Source organism: Pistacia vera, unplaced genomic scaffold (genome assembly GCF_008641045.1).
Source record: "Pistacia vera cultivar Batoury unplaced genomic scaffold, PisVer_v2 Contig103, whole genome shotgun sequence".
NCBI classification, from domain to species: Eukaryota; Viridiplantae; Streptophyta; class Magnoliopsida; order Sapindales; family Anacardiaceae; genus Pistacia; species Pistacia vera.
The window spans coordinates 280,375-304,693 of NW_022195061.1; the positions used below are offsets into that span (position 1 = coordinate 280,375).

Below are 24,319 nucleotides of genomic sequence, written 5' to 3' on the forward strand. Positions count from 1 at the left end.
ATGCAAAGAGAGAAGGGGCCTTGTTTTAACAAACATGTTTTGAATCTTCTTGAAGTAGTGTTTGTTGGTGATGTTTTTGGAGATTGGAACAACAGACAAGATTAACCCACCCAACTGAAGGGACCAAGTGTTATTGAATGCAAAAGAAAAGAGAGGGGGCCGCGCCCTCTTTGCTTATTCTGATGAAAGAATGAGAGCTGTCTGCCGTCCAACGAATTGGACAATGATTGGCGAGAGGGCCACTGGTTAATCATGTAATGAGAAAGGTGAGGGACGGAGGATCATGTGCCTCAGAAATTTTGAAAGGCTATAAAAGAATGTAACTGAAATGATATTGAAACGTTAAAGAAATCAATTCACTTCTGTCAATTCATTCAACTTCAACTCGGCCATGAAATGTATTAAGGAAGAAAACCAGTGACCTTTGCGTTGGAGTTTCTCAACAGAAGTCTTTAGAACTGAACCCATCTCTAGAATCTTTGAATATTTTTATATTCTTAATGACTATAACGATAATGATCTTTCAAAATAATTGAGTTAGTATGGAAATTTTAGTTCTTAAAAAAAGTTAAAAACTTGTTATTATTATGTTGAGGCCTTTAATGGCATCCTGTCGAAATGCTCAAGTTCAAATACACATATGAGAAGTGGTGAGCAGACGTCTTTTGTTCCGTGGGACAGATTTAAGGGCCCAAACGCTATATCAAAAGATGCTATATAAGAACCTGCATTGTATTGTTATCATTATTGTTTTTTCTCACCGAACTTTTATCATATGGCGTTTGGGCCCTCAAATAGGAAATAGTGTTACATATTACCTTGAGAATAAGACTTAAAATTAAGGGTGCGTATAGTTTAGTGAATGTTGTATTACTGGAAATGTTATATTAATAGGAAGATAAATTACTTTAAAGATTATTGGGAATGTTATATTAAATGTGTTTAGTTAGATTAAAATAAATTGATGGATATGTTATATTAATATGTTTGGTTGAGAGAAATTTATTGGTGGATATATCATATGGACTACTGAATTGCTAATATTATTATTATTGTTTGGATTATTTTTTAACCCCCTACATTTAAGATTTGCTAAAACACCCTAAACACAATAAAAGTTTAAATTTTAACAAAATCACCCCCACCCACCCAAGCCATTGCCGACCGCCGGTCATGGCTTGAACAACACACGATCAGTCGAATATGACCGATCATGCATCGATCTGACCGTTAACGACCATGGATCTAGTTTGCGGCCAGATTCACGACCATTTTCAGCCATTGATCTAGTTGGATCGGTGCACGGTGGCCGCCGGTGGTGGCCAGATCTAGCCATCTGTCTTGAGTAATTTGGTTCAAGTTCAAGGGTAATAATGTTCTAAAAATCTTGTGTATAAGGATAAAATAGTCCGAAAATATTCTCATAAATTGTGTTAAAAACAAGGGCATTATTGTCCAAAAATTTTAATAATTAGGGGTAAAATTATAACAAAATTAAGATTACTAAGTATTCTTAGAATACCTAAGAAAACGGTGGTATTTAGATTATCATATATATAACCAACAGTAATTATTATTGGTTTTAAAAGATTACCAGAATTTTTTATTACTTAACAACCAAACATAGTAATATAAGTAATATAATATGACATTACTAGAGTAATGTCAAATACCCTTGAACCAAACACACCCTAACTGTTATATGAATTGGAATCCCGATTTAATATGTATAGAGTTACTTTTTTCTTTTACGAGTACTATTATTCAGGTCTCGTTTTTTTTTTTTTTTTTTTTTGTATCCATGGGTGTTTAAGTCAGTTTGTGCGCACCTCAATTAGTCTCTCGAGATCCTTCAGTTAAGGATTAGGTAAGCTTCCAATGACTATCCTTTATTAGTAGTCGTAGGGATTTGAACTCAAGATCTCTTGAATAATACACTTAAGAGTTTTAAGCGAACCGTCAAGCTATCAATTAGTATAGTTTTCAAGTCTCATTTTCATATTAACTTGACTTTTTTATTTTTCCATATGTAGATTCTATCCAGAGAACAATAAACAAATGAAATGGAAAACTCTACTGGGTACCCATAGATTAAAATCATCTCTGGTCATAATCAATATCTGCTTAGTGGCCTCTAAGGCTTTGTTAGATTTCTAAAGAATAATTCTTTCTAACAACACTTCTAGATCTACAAATGTCCTTACAAGCATAGGGATTTCACAAACTAATTTGACTGATTAAATTCTAATTTAAGATAAAGAGGGAAATAACCCTTTTAAGAACACAAAAATTATAATTTTATAATTTTATCTTTTATTCAAAATGAAAAAGGAGTTAATTAATAAAAGAAGCGTGGCTGAAATAATATGGCTCTTTCTTAAATGTCTGTAGGCAAATTACACCTTGTCCTTGGGACTTGAATTGACATGGTATAAGTATTGGGCTTTCCCAAAACTTGCTCGACTAATACCCACTATCCAATTGCAGTTTTGCCTCAGGGGTAAAATTTGATGACTTATTAGTTATTATTTATAATCTTAATGAAACAAAAATATATATATATATATATATAGTTTTTTAATATATAACGTTAAACTATGATAGGTTATACAAAACTCAATAGTCTAGCATTTAATAATATAATCAGACTATTTTTGTCTATTTTATTTTTTTATTAAGGACAATTAGATTAAGTAATGTGATTTTATATAAATATGCCCTTTAAACAAAACCTTCACACATTGGGATTAAAATTTGTAAGGATAACTGATTATCTAAAAAACTTCTCATATTATTTTCTCTTTCATTATTCTTAAATCTTAATTATTAATATAGACATACAGTAACACTCTCTTTTGCACTCTCTTCCTCACCCTCTCACACTCATCGCCGCATGTGTGCAAAGGAACAAATAAAATGCGAAAAGAAAAAATCAATTATTTCTAATATTTTATCTCTTGCACACGTGTCATAACAAGAGTGAGAGAGCAAAAAAGAGAGTGCTCCCAGCACTCCTCATGTATATAAAGTTGAGATTCCGACTTTGGACATCAATTAATGTATATGATGACTTGACGTTTAAACATTTTTTTATTTTAATAACTAAGGTGTTTTGAGAAGCTTTCATGTATTTCAACAAATCTTCAAATAGAATTATCTCACAGCAATCCATAATCATGGCCTTCCGAGTAAACCGAACCTGAGACTGTGAGTTTTACCCATTTATAACCCCTCTGATTCACTTTTACTGTTGAGCTACTCATGGATGAGTAAAATTAAAATCCTTATCACGTCAACTTTGGATATAAAATATAAAGTTAGGATTTTAACTTTGTATGCATGAGCATTATTATCATTAATATAATTGACCAAGTTTAAGATAACTATCTAAGAGACATTTTTATTCGCTTAATACAACTAGTAAAATTTCAGACGTGGAAAGAATAGCTATGTTAAAACATTATAAACCTCAACTGATTCGAACTAATTTTTATGTGACTGATATCAGTCTCTTTCCTTCACCGAACATAGTCAAATCCCAGATAGACAAACCAGCAGCCAAAGCAAGATGTTACTGCAAAGCAAATATTGAATGCAGTTAGCATGTTCATAACATATTATAAGGTAAAAGCTTGTCAAATTATTATCACTTTCACGGTACTCTATATTATGAACATATATGTATAAAAATTTTAACAGACAAAATGGATATCTCAACGTCTTATAACAGTTCGCTGGCAAGCTTTGTTTGCTTCCAAACTCTTATTTAACAACCCATCAATACTTTTTGCAGCTGAATGATTAAATTCTACTGCTATAAGTACGTAGCCACGGCTCTTCATCATTCACTCAAGAAGTCAAGCTCAAACAAGTACTAGTTTAAGTAATACAAATAATGGAAATGCACAATCATTGGTGTTCAGCATCACTTGTTCTCATTATTTCTTGCTTTGTTGGGTTTCTTTCTTTTCCAGCTGATGCAGCAGTGAAGAAGAATCAATTCGATGTGGGTATTTCGTTTCTGGAACTTGTTTTTTCTTGGATGAATTGATTGAATCCTGAATGTAACATGATCTTCTTCTCGTTTGTGTTATATTTTTCAGGTTCAAGTTAATTAAGAATGTGAGCAGATTGTGCCATTCTAAACCAATTGTTACAGTAAATGGAACGTTTCCAGGACCTAGTATCTACGCTAGAGAAGGCAATCGAGTTCTTATCAATGTCACAAACTACGCACAATATAACTTGTCTATTCATTGGTATATAATTTGAATCCTCATAATTTGTATTAAAACATGCATAAATATGGCATAAATTTGCTTGTGACTTTTGTATGCAGGCATGGATTGAAGCAATATCGAAATGGTTGGGCAGATGGACCAGCATACATAACACAATGCCCTATCAAAACTGGACACAGCTACACTTACGATTTTAATGTCACTGGACAACGAGGAACTCTGTGGTGGCATGCACATATTCTGTGGCTAAGAGCCACAGTTTATGGTGCCATTGTTATTATGCCTAAAGAAGGAACTCCATTTCCATTTCCTCAGCCTTATCAAGAAACTAATATAGTTCTGGGTCGGTAACATCAACTATCACCATTAATCAAAATTTTTGAAGAGCAATTTATATATCTAACATTTAAAGATCTTATATATGCAGGAGAATGGTGGAATTCGGATGTTGAAACAATTGTAAACCTAGCTAATAAGTTAGGCTTGCCACCACAAACCTCTGATGCTCATACTATCAATGGGAAACCAGGGCCACTCTTCCCATGTTCTGAGAAACGTAATGTCTCTAGATTATGATTAAAAACGAAATTCTGGGAGATGAATGATTCTACTTCTTAACTCGATTTATTTTTTCCGTTGTCTTAGATACATTTGCCATGGAGGTGGATTCCGGAAAACGTACCTACTAAGGATTGTCAACGCTGCACTTAATGATGAGCTCTTCTTTGCCATAGCTGGTCATAACATGACTGTTGTAGAGATTGATGCAGTCTACGCGAAGCCATTCACAACTCAAGCTATCCTAATTGCACCAGGTCAAACCACTAATGTTCTTGTTAAAGCTGACCAATCTCCAAGCCGATACTTCATGGCAGCCAGGCCTTTCATGGATGCTCCAATTCCAGTAGATAATACAACTGTTACAGCCATTCTGCAGTACAAAGGCATCCCAAACACAGTTCTTCCAACCTTGCCTCAATTGCCTGCTCCAAATGACACCAACTTTGCATTAAGCTACACTAGTAAACTTAAGAGCTTAAACACCCCGCAATATCCTTCCCAGGTCCCCCTTCAGGTTGATCGCCATCTTTTTTACACAATTGGTTTAGGACAAAACTGATAGAACCCCAGGACAATCACTCAACCACGCAACACAATAACCAAAAAATGCACAGACAACTCAAGGATTATGTCCAAGGCAAAACTGGATTGATTCTAATTGATTGTGATTAAGCAATGAAAGACAGTTTACAAAGCAGTGCTCAGCTACAATGAAATGAAAATAAGCAACAGATAATTCCCAGCAGTTTGAGGAGCTAGGGACCTCCCTGATTCACAATTGATAATATTCTCTTCTTTTCAACAAATGGCTCTCCCTTTTATACAAGAATCAGCTAACAGAATTATTCCCTTCTAACTAATTGGTTCTTCACACGCCACATGCCTCAAGCCTTCCTCCACTAACGCATGCCTCTTCAATTTAGTTAATGGCCTTTTACCCTTGTGCCCTCTATATTTGTAAACCTTCTTGATGGGCCCCCCCCCCCCCCCCCCCCCCCCAAAAAAAAAAAAAAAAAAAACCCTTAAAGAGCCACCTTGTCCCCAAGGTGGAAGTGAGGGAATTGAAGCTTGATGGTTTCTGTCAGCTCCCAGGTGGCCTCAAATGGGGCTAAGTCTTTCCACTTAATAAGGACTTCCTGAGAGCCATTCACCAATGTGTGGACTGCCAAAACAGATTCCGGTTGTACCTGCAACTCCATGTCCTCGGTGAGGCAGGATGGTAGAGGTTGGATGGAACTGAGCTGTGCAGGTTGCGCTTGAGCTGGGAGACGTGAAAAACATGATGTATTTTGGCTGTTGGAGGCAGCTCCAGTTTGTATGCAACATGTCCAATTTTTTCCAAAATGGGAAATGGTCCATAAAAACGTGGGCTCAACTTTTCATTGAGTTTAGAAGCCAAGGACCTGAAGCGGTATGGCTTTTAAAAACACTTGGTCTCCCGGCTAAAAAGTAACATCCCAGCGATAGGCATCTGCTTGTTTAGGTTGGTTGTGCAAAACAACAGAGATAGGCTTTTAAACAATGGTTGACTTCCTCCGTTTGGCCATCGATTTGAGGATGATACGCTGAACCGAATTTCAGCTTGGTACTTGCGGCCTTAAACAATTCTTGCCAAAACTGACTGATGAACAATCGGTCTCTGTCTGACACAATTGATTTGGGAAAACCATACAGTTTGACAACCTCTAAAACAAACAGATCAACCACTTCTTTGGCCGTGTAGGCGTGGCATAAGAGGAGGAAGTGACTATACTTAGTTAATCGATCCACAACTACCAATACCGTGTCGTATCCCTTGGCTTTGGGCAGTCCCCCTATAAAGTCCATACTAATGTCTTCAAATACCTGGGTGGGAATAGGTAAAGGCTGGAGAAGTCCTGCAGGCCTAAGAGCTTATTGTTTATTCAATTGACAGACTGAACACTGTTGTACAAAAGCCTAAATATCCCTTTTAATGCCCTCCTAATAAACCAGACTTGTCACTCATTTATATGTTCTAAAAAAACTAGAATGGCCACTGGCTGGACTGTTGTGGAATTCCGCCAACAACCGAGGAATAAATTTAGATGATTTGGGATGCACTAACCTGTGTTTGTAAAGCAGACAGCCACGATGGAGACTGTAGTTTGGGTGACTCGGGAATCAAACATCGGGTCTTGGATGACAGTCCTGAGCTTTGCATCTTTTTGTGCCTCAGCCACAATATCATCACATCTGAGAAAGTAACGACCGATACAACAGCTAACTCTATGTCTTCTCTTCGGGATAGGGCATTGGCTACTTGGTTTGAGTTACCAGGTTGATAAATGATATCACATGAGTAATCTAGAAGCTTAGAAATCCATTTTTACTGTTCAGGCATCTTTACCTTCTGATCTGTCAAGAATTGCAAACTGCGCTGGTCTGTTTTGATAGTGAACTTTTGTCCGCTGAGGTAGTGGCACCATTTATGAACCGCGAACATGATGGTCATCAATTCTCTTTCATATACTGACTTTTGTCGTGACTAGTGGGAAAATGCTTTGCTGATGAAAGCTATAGGACGTTGGTTTTGAAGTAAGACAACTCCCGACCCTTAGCCAAATGCATCGGTGTGGACTTCAAATAGGAGACTGAAATCGGGCACAGCCAATACAGGAACTGAGGACATGGCAGCTTTCAGGTTGTCAAAGGCTTGTTGAGCCTGTTCATTCCACCTGAAGGCGTCTTTCTGAAGCAGTTTAGTCAACGGCTGAGCTATCAACCCATAACACTTAACGAATCTGTGGTAATACCCTGTCAATCCCAAGAAATCCCGTAAACCTTTGATAGTCTGTGGAACAAGCCAAGATAACATTGACTCAACTTTGGCAGGGTCTACCTCAATACTGTTCGCAGAGATCAAATGTCCTAAGTACTCCAACCTCAACTGCTCAAATAGACACTTTTTGTGGTTGACGACAAGCTCATGTTCAGTTAGGATTTGGAAGGCATATCTCAAGTGATCGAGATGAGCTTCTAGGTTGGGACTGTAGATTAAGATGTCGTCAAAAAATACCAATACAAATTTCCTCAAAACTGGTCTAAAAATGGTATTCATCAGGGCCTAGAAAGTGGAGGGGGCATTAGTCAACCCAAACAGCATGACCAGGAAATCGTAGTGCCTCTCATGAGTCCGGAATCCTGTTTTTGGCACATCTTCTGGCCTTACTCTGATCTGGTGATATCCTGATTTCAAATCCAGTTTCAAAAATACTGCAGTACCAGCCAACTCATCTAGCAACTCATCAATTGAAGGTATGGGAAATTTGTCAAGTATGGTTATGTTGTTAAGGCCTAAGGGCATGGTAATCAACACAAAAATGTCAGCTGCCGTCTTTCTTCTTAACCAACAACACCGGACTTGCAAAAGGACTAGTACTCAGTTGGATTATTCTAGACACCATCATCTCACCCACCAACCTTTCTATCTCATTCTTTTAGGCATAGGAGTATTTGTAAGGACGTAGGTTAGGGGGTTTGGATGGATGTTGGAGGGTTATGGCATGGTCAGTTGGTCTCCTAGGGGGTAAACAAAGATGTTGTTCAAACAAATGGTGGAACTCTTTAAGTAAGGTAGCAACGCCAGGCTCCATAGGGTTCAATCAACTCCTCTTTTTTCCTTTCGATAGAGCAAAATTCTACTACATACCCTGCGCCCTCGCTTTGTAGTGTCTTGAGCATTGCTTTGAGAGAGACTACAGTCTTAACTAAAGAAGGATCACCTTGCAACACAATTCTCTTCTCATTACTATCGAACGCCATGGTCAAGTTTTTCCAGTTAGAGCACACATCTCCCAACGTGCTTAACTAGGATACCCCCAACAGCACATCAGCTCCTCCTAAATCAAAGAGGAAAAAATCTTGTGTCAACTCAACCTCCTGAATCCTTATACTTAAATTTCTGCAAATCCCTTCTCCTCTGACCGTGAAACCATTCCCTACCATTACTCCAAATTGTTTTCCCTTCTCAAGGTCCAAGCATAGCTTTCATACTAAAACCTTTGAGATGAAATTGTGGGATGCCCCACTATCCACCAACACAATTACTGTCTCATCTCCAATCGACCCCCTGATCTTCAGAGTTTTGTCCATCATCATCCTAACAATAGAGTTCATCGACAAAGCCAAAGGATTACCTGCCATGTTGACGTCATCGTCGGCTTCAGCGTTGGGTTCCTCCTTTTCCAGCGTGTCATCATTAGTGACTAACAAAATCTGCAGTGACCTCACCTTACACCAATGAGTGGGATTGTACTTTTCATCGCATCTGAAACACAACACACATTCCTTCTTGCTCTGAATCTCGGCATCAGTCATGCACCGGAATCCTTCTCCGTGAAATCCTGGCACGGGTGTATCGGTGGATCTCTCTCATTGGTCACCTGTTTTGTTTGGAATGAAATCTGAATTGCGTAAAAAGGGATTAGGATTCCACCTGTTTGTGCGCCAAGTTTCCGGGTTGGGAGTGACCCGATTGTAGTGCTCCATTTTATTAGTTTGGGTTTTAAATGGTTTGGGCCTATTTTTCTCCAAGTCCCAATTCTTTTCCTCTACTCTATGGGCCTGCTCAATGAGTGAAAAGAGTGTGGTTGGTTGGGCCAAACACAATTTGGCCCGGATTTCTTTGGTTGGGCCAAACACAATTTGGCCCGGATTTCTTCTTTGAGTCCATTGAGAAAAATACCTATCAACAATTCTTCTCCTACCTCACGCAAGGAAGCAGAATGTTCTTCAAAATTTTCTCTGAACCCTGTGACTGTTCCAGTTTGCTTTAATGCTACTAGTGCCTCATATGTTGAGCCTTTGAAGGATGGATGAAATCTAGTAACCACAGCATCTTTAAAGGCTTCCCATGAACTGATTGGTGCCCTTGATTCAACCCACTGATACCAATTTAGTGCATGCCCCTCCATACAAACCGCAGCAGCTTCTACTTTTTCTCCCTTTGCATAATGATTGACTGAGAAATAGCGATCTGCTCTAAAGGTCCATTCGTAGGGATCTTCCCCATTAAACACTGGTAACTCTAATCTTTTTCCCTTCCTTTCCTCCTTAGAGCTCTCGGTTTCTTTACTTCGATCCACTCTGCCATTGTCATCGCTATTTAAGCTTTCCCCCAGATTTGTTTTGCCCCGATCGCGACTAGTATGGGCCTCATTCTCCTCCTTCTCCTACTTCAACCTCATCCATTCCCTCAGCTCAAGGAGATATCACTTGATGCTACCTAACTCTTCATTCGTCCCTCCTAGCTCCTTCTACATATTACCCATTTCCTTTTCCAATCCCTCAACCTTCTACTCCATTCTCGATTTAAGCATTACCCACACAAGGCTCTGATACCAGTTGATAGAACCCTAGGACAATCACTCAACCACGCAACACAATAACCAAAAAATGCACAAACAACTCAAGGATTATGTCTAAGGCAAAACTGGATTGATTCTAATTGATTGTGATTAAGCAATGAAAGGTAGTTTACAGAGCAGTGCTCAGCTACAATGAAATGAAAATAAGCAACAGATAATTCCCAGCAGTTCAAGGAGCTGAGGACCTCCCTGATTCACAATTGATAATATTCTCTTCTTTCCAACAAATGGCTCTCCCTTTTATACATGAATCAACTAACAGAATTACCACATGCCTCAAGTCTTCCTCCACTAACGCATGCCTCTTCAATTCAATTAATGACCTTTTACCCTTGTGCCCTCTATGTTGGTAAACCTTCTTGATGGGAGGTCTATCAAAAACCCATGTCCCACTTGCCAAAATGGCACAAAACTCATAGCTTCATTGAACAACATAACCTTTGTGATGCTAAAGATTAGACTCTTACGGGCTCGGTTGATGAAGTGCCTTAATTCAATATCTGCGGAGTTTTCAAAGCTAACTTCCTTGGCCGCCCTCTTGTTCCATTCAACTACATCAATGCACCTCTTACCGCCAACCTTGGCACTTTATTAGGAACAAGGCTGAGTAAGGTGGCTTTCAATTCCACTATTGAATTAGTGTTGCAAGACACAAATCTTCTTTCAGTAGAGTCACACCCATTTCATCTTCATGGTTACAATTTCTTTGTTGTTGGAAGTGGAATTGGGAACTTTGATCCCAAGAAAGACCCGGTTAAATTTAACTTAATTGATCCTCCTAAAAGAAATGCAGTTGGAGTTCCAACAGGAGGATGGACTGCTATCAGATTCAGAGCTGACAATTCAGGTAACTTAGAGCATGTTATGCTATAATCCGAAAAACAACCAAGAATAAACACACACAATAATCAAAGAAAAAAACAATCACACAAACACCAGAATTATCGTGGTTCACTTGCTCTAGATTCGAGTAAGCTACGTCCACATTGAGATCTGGAAATGGGGAGCTCGCTACACTACTATTAATATTGAATCAACAATTTACAACCCTATTCAAAACAAGCTCAAGATCCTCCTCTCACAATCCTGAAATACTACCCGTAACCTGACCTTAGGGAGACTTTAACCCACGGAATCCCTAGAACAAGAGCTATCCCACTCTTCTCCGAATGATTAACACCAATCACTCAAGAATCACACAAGTTACAGTCAAATTTCATATCAGAATTGCAACCCTAACAGCAAACACAAAAACAAAAGAGAATGCTTCGAAAGAGGACTTGGGGTGTTCCTGAAATTTGTCGCCCCTTTATATCGTTGACTTGAAGTAGGAATTACAGTCGTTGGATTCGTATTGAATCAACGATCAGGATCAAACTCAAAAAACTAACCCCAATACAACAACGTTTTTAGCATTCACTTCAACAATCTCCACCTTGAATGCTAAAAAAATAACTTTTCTAGTGCAGCAAGCTCAGGCCATATCCCTCATAACTCCTGCCCCCACTACTTACTTCACGAACAATAAGTCCAGGCAACGCTTGAGCTTGGCAAGGGAGACAATCTTTGTTCCCATGTTAGCTAGATTATCTTCAGTGGACACTTTCCTCAAGTCAATCATTCCTTGAGTGACTAAATCTCTAACATAATGTGGATATCTACATGTTTTGTCCTCTCATGATAAACTGGATTCTTGCTTTAATAAATTGCGCTTTGGCTGTCAAAGTATATGATTACCTTTCCCTCCGTCAAATTTGATTAAGCTAATAAACCTTGCAGCCAAATGGCTTCTTTCTATCGATGAGAGTGCCACTATAGGCTTAAGCTGAGACTTCTAGCTTATATAATTTCCACTGAAAGTGAAGTAATACGAAGTAGTAAACTTTCTCGTATCTTTGTCACCTGTAAAATCCAAATCTACAAAGCCAACCAAGTCAAGTGAAGCATGCCTTTTACAAAACTTTAACCCAACATTCAAAGAACTGTTAATGCACCTTAATACCTACTTTAAGGCAACCTAGTGTTCACTGCTAGAATTAGCCATAAATCAGCTTAGCAAGGAAATGGCAAATGAAAAATCTGGTCTAGTGCTTATCATCACATACATCACAGATCTAACTACATTAGCATAAGGAACAGATTCCCTTTTTATTAATTCTGCTTCAGTTTTTGGGCATTGACCTTTTTCTAGTACAAAGTGGTTTACAAGGGGCATAAAAAGCATAAAAACCAGTTTGGAATCTGCCATTCCAAACTTGGATACCAATTTGCTAAGGTATGATTGTTGCCTAATTTTCAGCTCATATTTGCTCCTACTTCTAGTTATATCCATTCCTAGAATTATTTTACCATTTCATAAGTCTTTCACGTCAAATTCAGCCTTGAGTTTGCTCTTTAGCTCAAGTATCTTTGACTTGGACTTACTAACTAGCAACATATCATCCACATACAGTAACAGATATATAGGCATGTTCTCATTCAAAGTAAAGTAAAAATAGCTATCATATCTACTTCTAGTAAACCCTATGCTCAAAATGAAAGTGTCAAACCTCTTGTGCCACTGCCTAGAGGACTGTTTCAGCCCATATAAGGATTTATGCATGAGGCAAACATGGTCAGGTACTCTATAATCTACAAAGCCTATTGGTTGGCACATGTAAATTTCCTCTTCTAAATTTCCATGCAAGAAAGCAGTGGTCGCATCCATTTGTTCTAACTCTAGGTTGTGATGGGCAACTATGGAGAGCATTAGTCTAATGGTCTTATACTTGACTACGGGGGAAAAAACTTCATTGAAGTCTATCCCCTCGCGTTGGGTGTACCCCTTAGCAACTAACCTAGCTTTGTACCTAGGTTGGTCAGTAGCTAAAACACCATCTTTTATCTTAAACAACCATTTACATTGGATCAATTTCTGGTCCTTCTCCTTGGAACTCATAGCTTCTTCATATGAGTCAGGTTTTTTCCTTTGCACCTCTGTGCCTACAAGTAAAACAGTAAAAATTAGTTTAGCATATGAAAATCTGGCAGAGGGCCTTACCTCTCTCCTTATTTTATCCCTTGCAAGTTGATAATGCTCCAATTGATCATGTTGTGGTTCAGGTACATATGTTGCTGCTTCTTCATCTTCTGATTCAGGACCATTGGATCCTAGTTGAGCTTTTGGGACATGTTCACCTTCAAGTTGAGGCGGTTCAGCCTGTTGACCCACATGCTCCACCTCAATTGGTGTAGTCTTAGTGGAATGAATTGTAATTTCAAGGGTAATGTGGTTGCATGCATCATGGTTAGTAGCTTTGCAAGGGAAAACCCCTTCATTAAACACTACATCCCTACTTATGATGATTTTTACCCCTGGTGACTCTCTATCCCAAAGTCTATATCCTTTCATCCCTTCTTGATACCCCAAGAACACACACTTTGTGGACCTAGGCTTTAACTTCCCTGGTATTGTGTGTGCATAGGCTGTACACCCAAACACTTTTAGGTGGCTTAAATCAGGCCTTCTCCTAGCCCACACCTCTTCGGGGCATTTAAAATTTATAGATGTAGATGGACTTCTGTTTATCAAGTAGACTATAGTGGCCAAGGCATCTCCCCAAAAAGTATTTGGCAGTCTTAAGGTAAATAACAAGCATCTTACCTTTTCTAAGAGGGTCTCATTCATTCTCTCAGCAACCCCATTTTGCTGAGGAGTTTTTCTTACTGTTCTATGCCTTAAATGCCTTGCTCACTACAAAATCTATCAAATTCAGCATTGCAGAACTCTAGCCCATTGTCAGTTTTTAGGGCTTTCACTCTCTTGTCTAATTGATTTTCTACAAGTAACTTCTACTCTCTAAACTTGGACAAGGCTTGATCCTTAGTTCTTAGAGGGTAAACCCATACCTTTCTACTGTAATAATCCATAACAGACATAAAGTAGTTGTTCCCCTCATGGGACCTGACTTTTTCAGGCCGCCACAGATCAGAATGGAGATACTCTAGGTAGCTAGTGGCTAGGTGTGTTCCCTTTAGGAAGCTAACCCTATGTTGCTTACCTAAAACACAATTCTCACAAAATTCTAAGGTGGAAACAGACTCTTTACCAAACATTCCCTGGTTATTCAAAATGTTTAACCCTTTCTGGCTCATGTGGCCCATTCTAAAGTGTCATTTTTCAATAACACACAAGTTTGAGGAGACTAGGGCGGTATTGAAACAATCTGAACAGAAATCACCACATAAGATATATAATCCATTCTTTTTTTTCACCTTTCATAATCAGGTTTTGGTTCCTATACACATTCAGCCTCCCATTTTCAACCCTGTAGCAACAACCTGCTTCATTTAAGGTTCCTCTTGAGTTTAGGGATAAACCTAACTTTAGTCAGTTTTATCAATTCCCCCCTACTAAGCCTGAGTGTTATACTACCTATGCCTTTTACTCTACAAGCATGGTTGTTCCCCATAAACACTGTCTCCTTTTCATAATCTTCGAAGTCCTGAAACCATTCTCTGTTTGGGTTCATATGGAATGAGCATCCTGAATCTAATACCCACCCTTTGGTACTATCTAATATAGACATTGTAAGGACCTCTGGTTCTTCTACTAAGCTTTTAGTGGAGGCAATATTACTCTCTGTATTGCCCTATTTTTTTTTTCTTAAACCATTCAAAACAGTTCTTTTTCAGATGACCAGTTTTGTTACAAAAAAAACATTTCCTAGATTCAGACTTTTATTTATTATTCCATTTACCCCTTTTCTTGTTTCTAGACCCTTGACTAAATTGGTTTCCCTTAGCTAGTTGGCAAGTTTCTAGTTTGCCCCTAACAAACAGGTTGTTACCATTTTGTTTTTGCACTTTCAATTCTAGTTCCCTAGCTTTAAGACCTGCTACTATTAGGTCAACACTGGGGACAATACCGGAGTACTGGAGAGCATTCTTGACTACCTGGTAGTCATCAGTTAATGAATTTAGTAATATCATGGCTAAACTGGTTTCCCCTAATTCTTGATCGGTTCCCCTTAAGATGAGGGTCATTTTCAGAAATTCATCTAGGTTTTCCTCTATGGTCTTATTACTGTCTATCTTATAAGAAAATAGGGCACCTTTGAGGAAAGCTAAATTGGGAGCAGATTGAAGAGCATACAGAGATTCAAGCTTACCCTACAACCCTAATGGGGTTTTGATTCCATCAACCTTCCTCAATACGTTGTCTGATAGTTTCATCATGATCAGATTATAAGCTTCTTCATCAATCTCTTCCTTCTTCTTCAGTTTCTCTTCAAGCCATTTCTTGGGATCCTTCTCCAGTGCGAGGCCGACTTTATTGTGAGAAAGCAAGGGCCTTCATCTTCTTCTTCCAACTCTCAAAGTCGATATTCTCATCATATTGGGTGATCTCCATTTGAGTGGTGGTGTTTGTCATGGTGTAGCGTTTAGGTTTGGTGTTTAGGAATTGATGAACTCAAGAACTCAAAATTGTTCTTGAATTTCAAGATTCGAACATAACCCTAATTTTCTACCCTTGGTCTAATCGACCCTAGTTTACTCGGATATAGGCATTATGGACACCTAATTAGATCAAGAAACCCTAGAATTGAGAAAGCCCTAAATTTCGACAACCTTGAAAAAAACCCTAGAATTTTTCAGATCTAATTTCCAGAATCCAATTTCCTAAACACTTATTACCAAAATGCTTTGATACCACTGTTATGCTATAATCTGAAAAACAACCAAGAACAAACACACACAATAACCAAAGAAAAAACAGTCACACAAACACATTAATTACCGTGGTTCACTTGCCCCAGATTCGAGCAAGCTACATCCACATCGAGCTCTGAAAATTGGGAGCTCACTGCTCTACTATTAATATTGAATCAACAATTTACAGCCCTATTCAAGAACAAGCTCAAGATCCTTCTCTCACAATCTTGAAATACAACCCGTAACCTGACCCTAGGGAAACTCTAACCCACGAAATCCCTAGAACAAGAGCTATCCGACTCTTCTCTGAATGATTAACACAAATTACTCAAGAATCACACAAGTTACACTCAAAATTCATATTAGAATTGCAAACCCTAACAGCGAACACAAAAAAAAAAAAAGGAGAATGCTTCGAAAGAGGACTTGGGGTGTTCCTAAAATTTGTCGCCCTTTTATATCGTTGACTTGAAGTAGGAATTCCAGCCGTTGAATTGGTGTTGAATCAACGGTCAGGATCCACCTCAAAAAACTGACCCAAACAGTGACGTTTCACTAATCCTCCAATAAGATGATGTTTTTAGCATTCACTTCAACAGTGCACATATACAAAAATATACCATTAATGAATTCAAATATTCATATACTTGTAAGCATTTACTAAGAGCATGATGCGTTTATAGGTGTTTGGTTTATGCATTGTCACCTTGAGCTGCACACTATGTGGGGATTGAAGATGGAATTTGTTGTGGAGAATGGAAAGTCGCCAGAGGAAATCCATTTTATCACCACCAAAGGACCTTCCACCCTGTTGATTAAATATGTATGATGTACAAAGATTTATTCTTCCTTGATTAACCCCCTTGTCTTCTTTTCATATTTGTATGCTCTGCAGAAGTTGCAGATGATTCTTTTCGGAGGGAATTTCCATTGATTCTAACGTTCTGACTGATGAGATTATTACTAGGACTACTTGAAACCTCAATATGTACTAAAGTATTTGATCAAGGAAATTAAATATATTTTTTTTAAATTATGAATGTGTCGTCACGTTCTCCATGAATTTGGAGAAAACCATTGTGTTGTTCTAAATTATCATAATCCAAGCTGTGGTCATCTTAATGCAGGGAATGGAATTCAGGGTCAGATACAAATGAACAAGAAATATTAAGTGGTCAAAAGAATATCTGAATAATATATATGATATGAATTTAAAAGAGCAAAGATAGTTGAAGGGTAATTGCAGCATGATAATCATGGCGACACCAACAGAATGCATACTGAAGAAAAAAAAAATTAACCAAGACAGCAAGACACAAAAAAAAGTTTTCAATTCGATGCTAAATTTGTTAAAAAAATATAAATTAAGCATCGGACTTACTCAAGTATTTAGTCTTATAAAAGCCTGCCTATCTAGATAGCACAGTTCAGTGTTCAACAAACAAAGGCATGCAAAGCACGGAAACTCAAGGACATTGCAAAACTGCCAATTTAATTTAATTAATGGCTATCAAGTTCAAGAGAAAAATAATGAATTAATTATGTTTAGTTAGCACCTAATTTGGACACAATAAATACAGCAATTTGATCATCATTTTAACCACAACCAAGAATCACCCAATTATAGAAAAGTCAAGGAATGAGAGAGAAGATAATAACAATACACAAGAAGCTGTTATCCTATCAGTTTGAGTCTCATTGTCAATGAACCGCTTCATAGTCTTTGTGACTTTGTTTTCCATTCACAGAAGCTACTGATTCCTTGAAAGTGCAGCTCTTTGGTTCTTTTGGATAGCATGGCTCCGACTTCTGTTTAAATCCTAATCTTTTGGCAATAATTCTCCATGTTTTCTTTGTCTTCACAAGTTTCTCAAGCTCCTGTTTCATGCTCGAACACTTCTTTTCAAGCTCATGAACGCGCTCCTTCATTTCATCACGACCCACAACTTGGTCTTCAGCAGGGACTATCTGCCGACATCCCTCATCTCCAGGGTGTCCAAGGTTTCCACTAGGATTTTGAGAGTTCTCAAGATTGTCAACGATGAACCAGCCAGAAATAGAAGTGCGGAGACGAAGCTGTTCAAAGAAGAGGACTTGGACGACTACTCGAAGAGGTAACCTCTCATTCTGAGCTGCATGGGTGCTGGCATCCAACGAAAGCTTCTGGCAGTCCATAAGTCTGCAGAGTTGCTCCCTCTCATAATCTGTAATCCAAGGATGTGCCTGAAATGGTGAAATGTAAATTATAAATTCAATGAGACTTTTGATCTTTTGACTGACTGAATTTGTTGAAGTGAAAGAATAATTCAAACACCTTCAAGTAAATGTCAATTGCATGATAAAGTCCATCATCAAGTGGCCTAGCATAACCAGGGATTACAGCAGCTAGTGCCTCAAATTTTGGTAGCTTCAAATTAACATCCGGCGCCACCTCAGTGAGATATCCATCCACTAAACCAGCTACCGTTGTCATAGGTGTCAGTGAATCAGATCCATTCATTAGTTGCCCCTCTTCAATTATACAAGGATAAAATGATGCAGCTGCAGGATGGTTAAAGGACATGAAATGATCAAGCATCCTCTGGACACAGTCTATATCATAAAGGGTGTCTACGTAACCCATATTTGGTAAGAGAATATCTACAAGTGAAGCTTGGTCCAACTGGGCTCCCACCCTCTTTTCCAAATTTTCTTTACATGATGGACTTGCTTTTAAAACCATAGCAGTGTGAAGCAGCCTGAGAAGAAACTTGGTGGATGTGACATCCTTCTTATTGGGAAGTAATTCAACAATTTCTTCGACGAGAGCCCTCTGATCAACCTCAGACAATGTGGAAATAGTCCTTCTCAGGTTGACATGGTTTGTCTCATTGAAGTTTGATTGCCTATTCATCAAAGGGATATATCTCTTTGCATAGTAAATGAGGGATGAAGAAATAGTCTCAGGCTTTATGCTTCTTAATTTAAGAGCTAAAATCAATCGTTTATACAGAGACAAGCTAAGAGATGTAACATCCTCAAACCACCAATCATCTCCTATAGGATTCGGCTTAACAACTGTCGATATTCCATTCCATAAGACAAAGCCGTCTGTCTTGTGTGTGTTATTACTTTCTGGCACAGGCCAATTGAACAAGCTTGGGTCCGCACAAGCTTTCATGGCCAATGAATCAATGCATCTTGAAACTATGTGAAGCTCTTCTGCATATGTTAGAACTTGTTCGCATGTTTCAAGAGCTTTCATTGTGTCCGCCCAGTTGCCGAAAACCTCATCAAGGAAAGCCTCAGTTTCCATGATGAGATTTCCTTCCCCATAATTATCGGTCATGCAAAGGAACTCTGCAGCACATCTAAGGCTAACAACATTTAAAGCAGTGAGCTCTATTTTGACACCATAACAAAATTTGGCTATAAGCTCAAATGCTTTAGCTCCACCGGGAATGTCATGAAGTTTCAAAACACAAGCTGATTCACTTTCACTCCAGAACTCTTCAATAAGCTTCTTTAATAGCCCACTTCTAGAGAGCAATGGGAACTACAGAAGATAACCAAAATTGGTAGGAAAAAGTTTATAGTTTAGGCTAAACAAGTTGTATTTGCATTTAGCAAACAGCAATCAAGACGCTAAAATGACAGAGAAAATGAAATTGTGTGTGCATTGGAGACTATCATTACGAAGATTGAAGACCAAATTCAAGCAAATAAATTTTGTACCTTGTGGAGATGAAAATACATCCCTCCAACTTCAATAGTTACGTCACTTGGAAGCCCAGTTGCGCATAGCCTGAAACCAAAGCATATATGACAAAGTTCTATTACACCAAGTGTAGAATGTTTCTAAATATGCAAAACTAATTGCCAGTTAAAACAATAATTTGCATCAAGACATATTATTGAGGGAGTTGCTATGCATTCTACATCAAATTTTTTGCAGATGTTTATTACCTCATCACAGCACAAAGACTCGAATTACTACGTGAAATACCAGAAATGTCAGATAAATCATAGTAGAATCAGCTGTGAACCCATTTTCTAACAAGTTCAAAAATGGATAGATCCTCAAATAACGTAGTTCAAATCTCACTAACAAATAAAATTTCAAAACATCCACTTTTAAACAGCGCCATGTTAACAATTAACATTTTAACTTGTGTTATCTCAAAACCAATTCCATAAGTTATATTTCTGCATTAAACAAAATAAAGGAAGAAAAGAGAGGTGCGTTCCAACTGTGACCGTCACGATGAAATGCTTCCGATTTTAATCCCAGCAGCTTGATGAGTGCCATGAATAATAGTGTACGTACAAGTGCAGTGCAATGAGGAAGCTGAAAGTGCGAAATTAAAGCTGTGGAAATACAAGTAAAAGGTATATGATGAAGTTGTTAGTGATTGAATATGGGTTAGAGAGATGAGATGAATAGCGAGTCTAAAGCAATAAGTAGAGGAAGCGATTCCGGTGGCTATACATTTGGAGATGTACTTGACTCAATTGCGATGTTCGCCATTTGGATTCAGTCACTCCATGTTTCACATTTTACGTAAATATTCAATCCCAACAAAAAACTTTGACTTATTATTATGAAGATACAAAAACTTGGACGGAGAACAATGTAGATTGATCCAAGCCCAATATTCAAAATATTTGGACTCAAACAAAAAAGACAGCCCTTCATACCATAGAAGCATTGGGCCGATACAGTATTCAAGTTTTAGGATCATTTTGATAAATGAAATCGAGAGATTTTGGGAAGATGTGTTGATAAATCTGACTGACACGTTTTGGAAGATTCTGTTGTCAGAGAACTGTCATTTCTCATTTCTCAATCGTTCACATTCTTACTTCCTTCTTTATTGTCTGTAGCTGTCAACTACCTGTTCCTTCGTTCTTTTCTTTATTAACTGCTGATCAAGTCTCTCTAAACACGTTGTATTTGATATTTTTGGGTTGACGATACTCAATTGCGAGCTGACGATAAAATTAATGAGAAGAGTTTACCGCTTATATAATCCCATATGATTGGACTAGCAATTTGTATTTGTTGGTTGAGAATCGGCGGTGAGAAGAGTAAATGGGCTGTTTTCGGAATTAACGTTTTGTTTAGTTTTGGGCCCAATTTGACAACCAATAAGGGACAAGCCACTTTTGATTACATTCACATTAATAATGATATTTTCTTTTTTTCTTTTTGGTTTTAAAATATAGGTATAATTTTATACACAAGAAAATATAAAAGAGAGAATAATAGTGATAATTTCATTCTTATGAGATCAATTACAAGGTATGAGGCAAAATGAGTTCGCATATCATATTCATGTCGTGTTTATATATACTTTAAGTTTTTAACTTGGATAACTCTTTTATTATTCATGTGAGAAGTCTCAATATAGATATTGTACAATATTAAATGATTGACATAATTTAATCTATTTACTTGAATTTTAATTAAATTGTATCAACAATTAATAACACATTATATATATATATTATATTATATTATATATTAATATGTATATAAACCAAAAAAAAAATTGTTATTAATATATATTCCAAACTCGCATCAATTAAAAGTTTAAAACCGCTCCACTTTTTCCACGACTCTACATGTTTTTTATGGTTTTATTCCCAAAATTCATTACTCTCACATTCCCTCTTTCTCTTTCTTGCTATTCGTCCTAAACTTTTAAAAACTGAAATGGTTGAAACTTTTATTATTCAGATGTCACTTAGTTCCGTTTTTTGTTTTATTAGTTTTAGGTATGTATACTCATTTCAATTTAGTTTATTTTATGGTTAAATCATGTTTTTTTTTTTTTTAGGTTTTTTATTCTATTATGTAGAAAAAAACATGAATCTTGTGAGTTTATTTTGTGTTTTGTGTCTAAAATATCCTGCTATCTCAATAAACCTTAACTGTATTTTACTGGCGTTATTCTTCATTCTTCACCTATATTTCCTACATTTCAAACGTCACGCTTAACTACTCAAAATTATTAAAGAAATTTGAGTTACTAATATAGTTTATACCAAGAAAAATGCCTTTTTTTAATTATTTCATATAAAAGTCAACGTAACGTTGATTTGATTTAAGTTTTTGTTGATTTTAACTTAGGCTAGGTCTGATCAAAGTCATAAAAATTTATAATATAACTTTGGAAGACAAAAATAATAAAAAAAAAAAGAGAGGAGAAATAAGAAATTTATGTGAAGCATTTTTTGGTAGATTGTGGTTGCTATAAGCTCTTTTGATTATATAGATTTAAGTAGATAGTTAAATTCGCGTGATTTTTTATTCTCTTCACATTGAACGTAAAAAATTTCTTGTGTTTTCTTGTGAACGGATGTTATTTTTAACACATTTGCTCAAGGTTTGTTTTCTCATAGATTTATTCAAATAAAAAGTATTATATTATTAAATTATTTTATTTCAGATTTTTGATATTGTATTATTTCCTTTACTTCAAGTTTGGTGATTTTTAAAAGTTTCTATTAGTTGTTTGATAAACAATGACGAAGCTGTAAAGGCCCTCTTTTGACAAAAATACTTGGTCCGTCAATCTATATATATATATATATAATTGCATCATAAATAATTAAATATGTCAAAAATAGTTACAGGTTAAATCAACCCATTTTATTAAATAGGTGGGGGCACGGATTGAGTTTGCTAACGAAAAACAATTATTGTCAGCCCCACCTACTTAAACTGTGTTGTTATTTTTGACATGTGAGTATCCAAATTTGTGATCCCTAATTGAAAGATGATGTTGTTTAGTTGAGTATTGAGACAAACTGGTTTAGTTTAATACATACGTAATCACAAACATAATGTACTTTTGTGTTTGCATTGATTATGTTTAATTTAAGTTTTTTTCCATCGTTATACGTTTTCAATTATTGTTCATTCTAGACATCAACCTCACCTAATATGCTGCTTTACAATTTATTTGAATTCTCGAATTAAATACATCATAAACAAAATAAGCTTAGCCAACTGGAGAAGAGGCAAATGGGACCAATTTTTTTCATTTATATTTCAACTAGTCCTCTTGAGACATTGAAATTATCAACTAGATAAAAATTTAATGATTATCCCAATTAGAGGTTATGAAATTCAAACTCGAAAAACTTTATTAGATTCTCCTTTTACCATCTACCTTAGACCCAATAATGATTGACACACAAAAATTAATGTTTTTTAGTGTTAAATGAATTATATCTCATTAAGATAAGAGGAGTTAAGAAATCGAATCCTCGTAAGTTTGATATAATAGCAAAAACGTATTGAAATTTTGAAAAATATAAAATCTTTTATCTTAATTAATGGTCGGTAGTGAGTCATTAAATATTATTATTATGAATTTATCCTTCTATTTTTTATTAAATTGAGTGAAGCGTCCATTGTTGGTGGGTTTATGCAGTGGTTTGGGATGTTTAAATACAGTTATGCAAAGTATCTTAAGTAACAAAGAAGAGACAAAAGGCCACCTACATCTGACGGGCCCACTTTGGGTTCCCTAAATCTTCCGAATTTTGGTTTCAACTTTCAAGTTCTAATCAATGACGTTTTGGTGGCCTTAATGTCACGGTCTGGTTTTTTTTTTTTTTTTTTTTAAACCCAATTCCTCTTCTCTCGTTAATTTCCTCATCCCCCTCTTCTTCTTCTTCTTCTGACATGAATATCTTTCTGTACCAACAACATGAAAGCTCTGCTCAGTCTGGCAATGCAATGGTCTTCTCTTCATTATTGTTCCTTTATTTGAAGGTATTATCAATGGAGATCATCTATATTATTTGGTATTAACTTATAAAGCTGTCACATGTGGCTTTTCTCGTGGCCACACTTCCAAATTAATGCATATATCACTAAGATAGCCAGAATGTTCTATTGAAAAATTTATCAAAGTTTCATTTCATAATTTATCGATAAATTAGATGGATCTGCTCCTATTACGAGAATTATTAATTCACGAGTTATAGAAAGCAACCTATAGCACAATAAAAATTATTCAAAATTATTGACTTAAATTCCTATTACCATACAAAATTATTCAAAAAAAAATTAAGGGCTGGTTTAATTTTTGAAGAGATTATCTAATTTGAATATATATACATTATAATATATTGTTTAAGACAGTGTCATTTCATGTGTTCAACCTAAAGTTTTCATGATTTTTGTTGGTATCATAACATTATTATGCATAATTAAATAATTATAAAAGAGGTGCACGCTTAACCCCTATTTTAGGTACAACAAAATTAAATATTAATACTCACCACTACCCTCTCTACCTTTTAATTTTGGGGCCATTCTGTTTTTGCATGATTGGTGAGACAAAATCACCTTTTTTTTCTTTTTCTTTTTTAATAATTTGTTCTTTAGAGGGAGACAAACCAAGAAATTAAGCAAACAAGTAATAATTAACACTAATCACA

General features: G+C 36.6%; 1 protein-coding gene and 1 pseudogene across 1 annotated transcript; one reads left to right on the top strand and one right to left on the bottom strand.

Annotated features, from left to right (window-relative positions):
- The first annotated feature begins 3,895 nt into the window (after nt 1-3,895).
- On the top strand, nt 3,896-16,698 carry LOC116123615 (annotated as a pseudogene).
- Nucleotides 16,699-17,584: 886 nt separating this feature from the next.
- Nucleotides 17,585-20,171, bottom strand: LOC116123624 (BTB/POZ domain-containing protein At5g03250). The gene is made up of 4 exons (XM_031409374.1): nt 20,111-20,171; nt 19,598-19,668; nt 18,198-19,418; nt 17,585-18,106 (listed from the first exon to the last, which is right to left on the bottom strand). Exons 1-4 carry the CDS (start codon nt 20,169-20,171, stop codon nt 17,585-17,587), a joined length of 1,875 nt encoding a protein of 624 aa, XP_031265234.1.
- Between the last annotated feature and the right edge of the window lie 4,148 nt (nt 20,172-24,319).

Bases quoted from the DNA above. Each gene is read 5' to 3' on its own strand.
- LOC116123624 (XM_031409374.1), bottom strand. From the start codon at position 20,171: ATGGCACTCATCAAGCTGCTGGGATTAAAATCGGAAGCATTTCATCGT. The intron at 19,669-20,110 runs GGAACGCACCTC...GCTTTGGTTTCA, and splicing joins TCATCGTGACGGTCACAGTT to GGCTATGCGCAACTGGGCTT. The intron at 18,107-18,197 runs GTGTTTGAATTA...TCACCATTTCAG, and splicing joins CAATTGACATTTACTTGAAG to GCACATCCTTGGATTACAGA.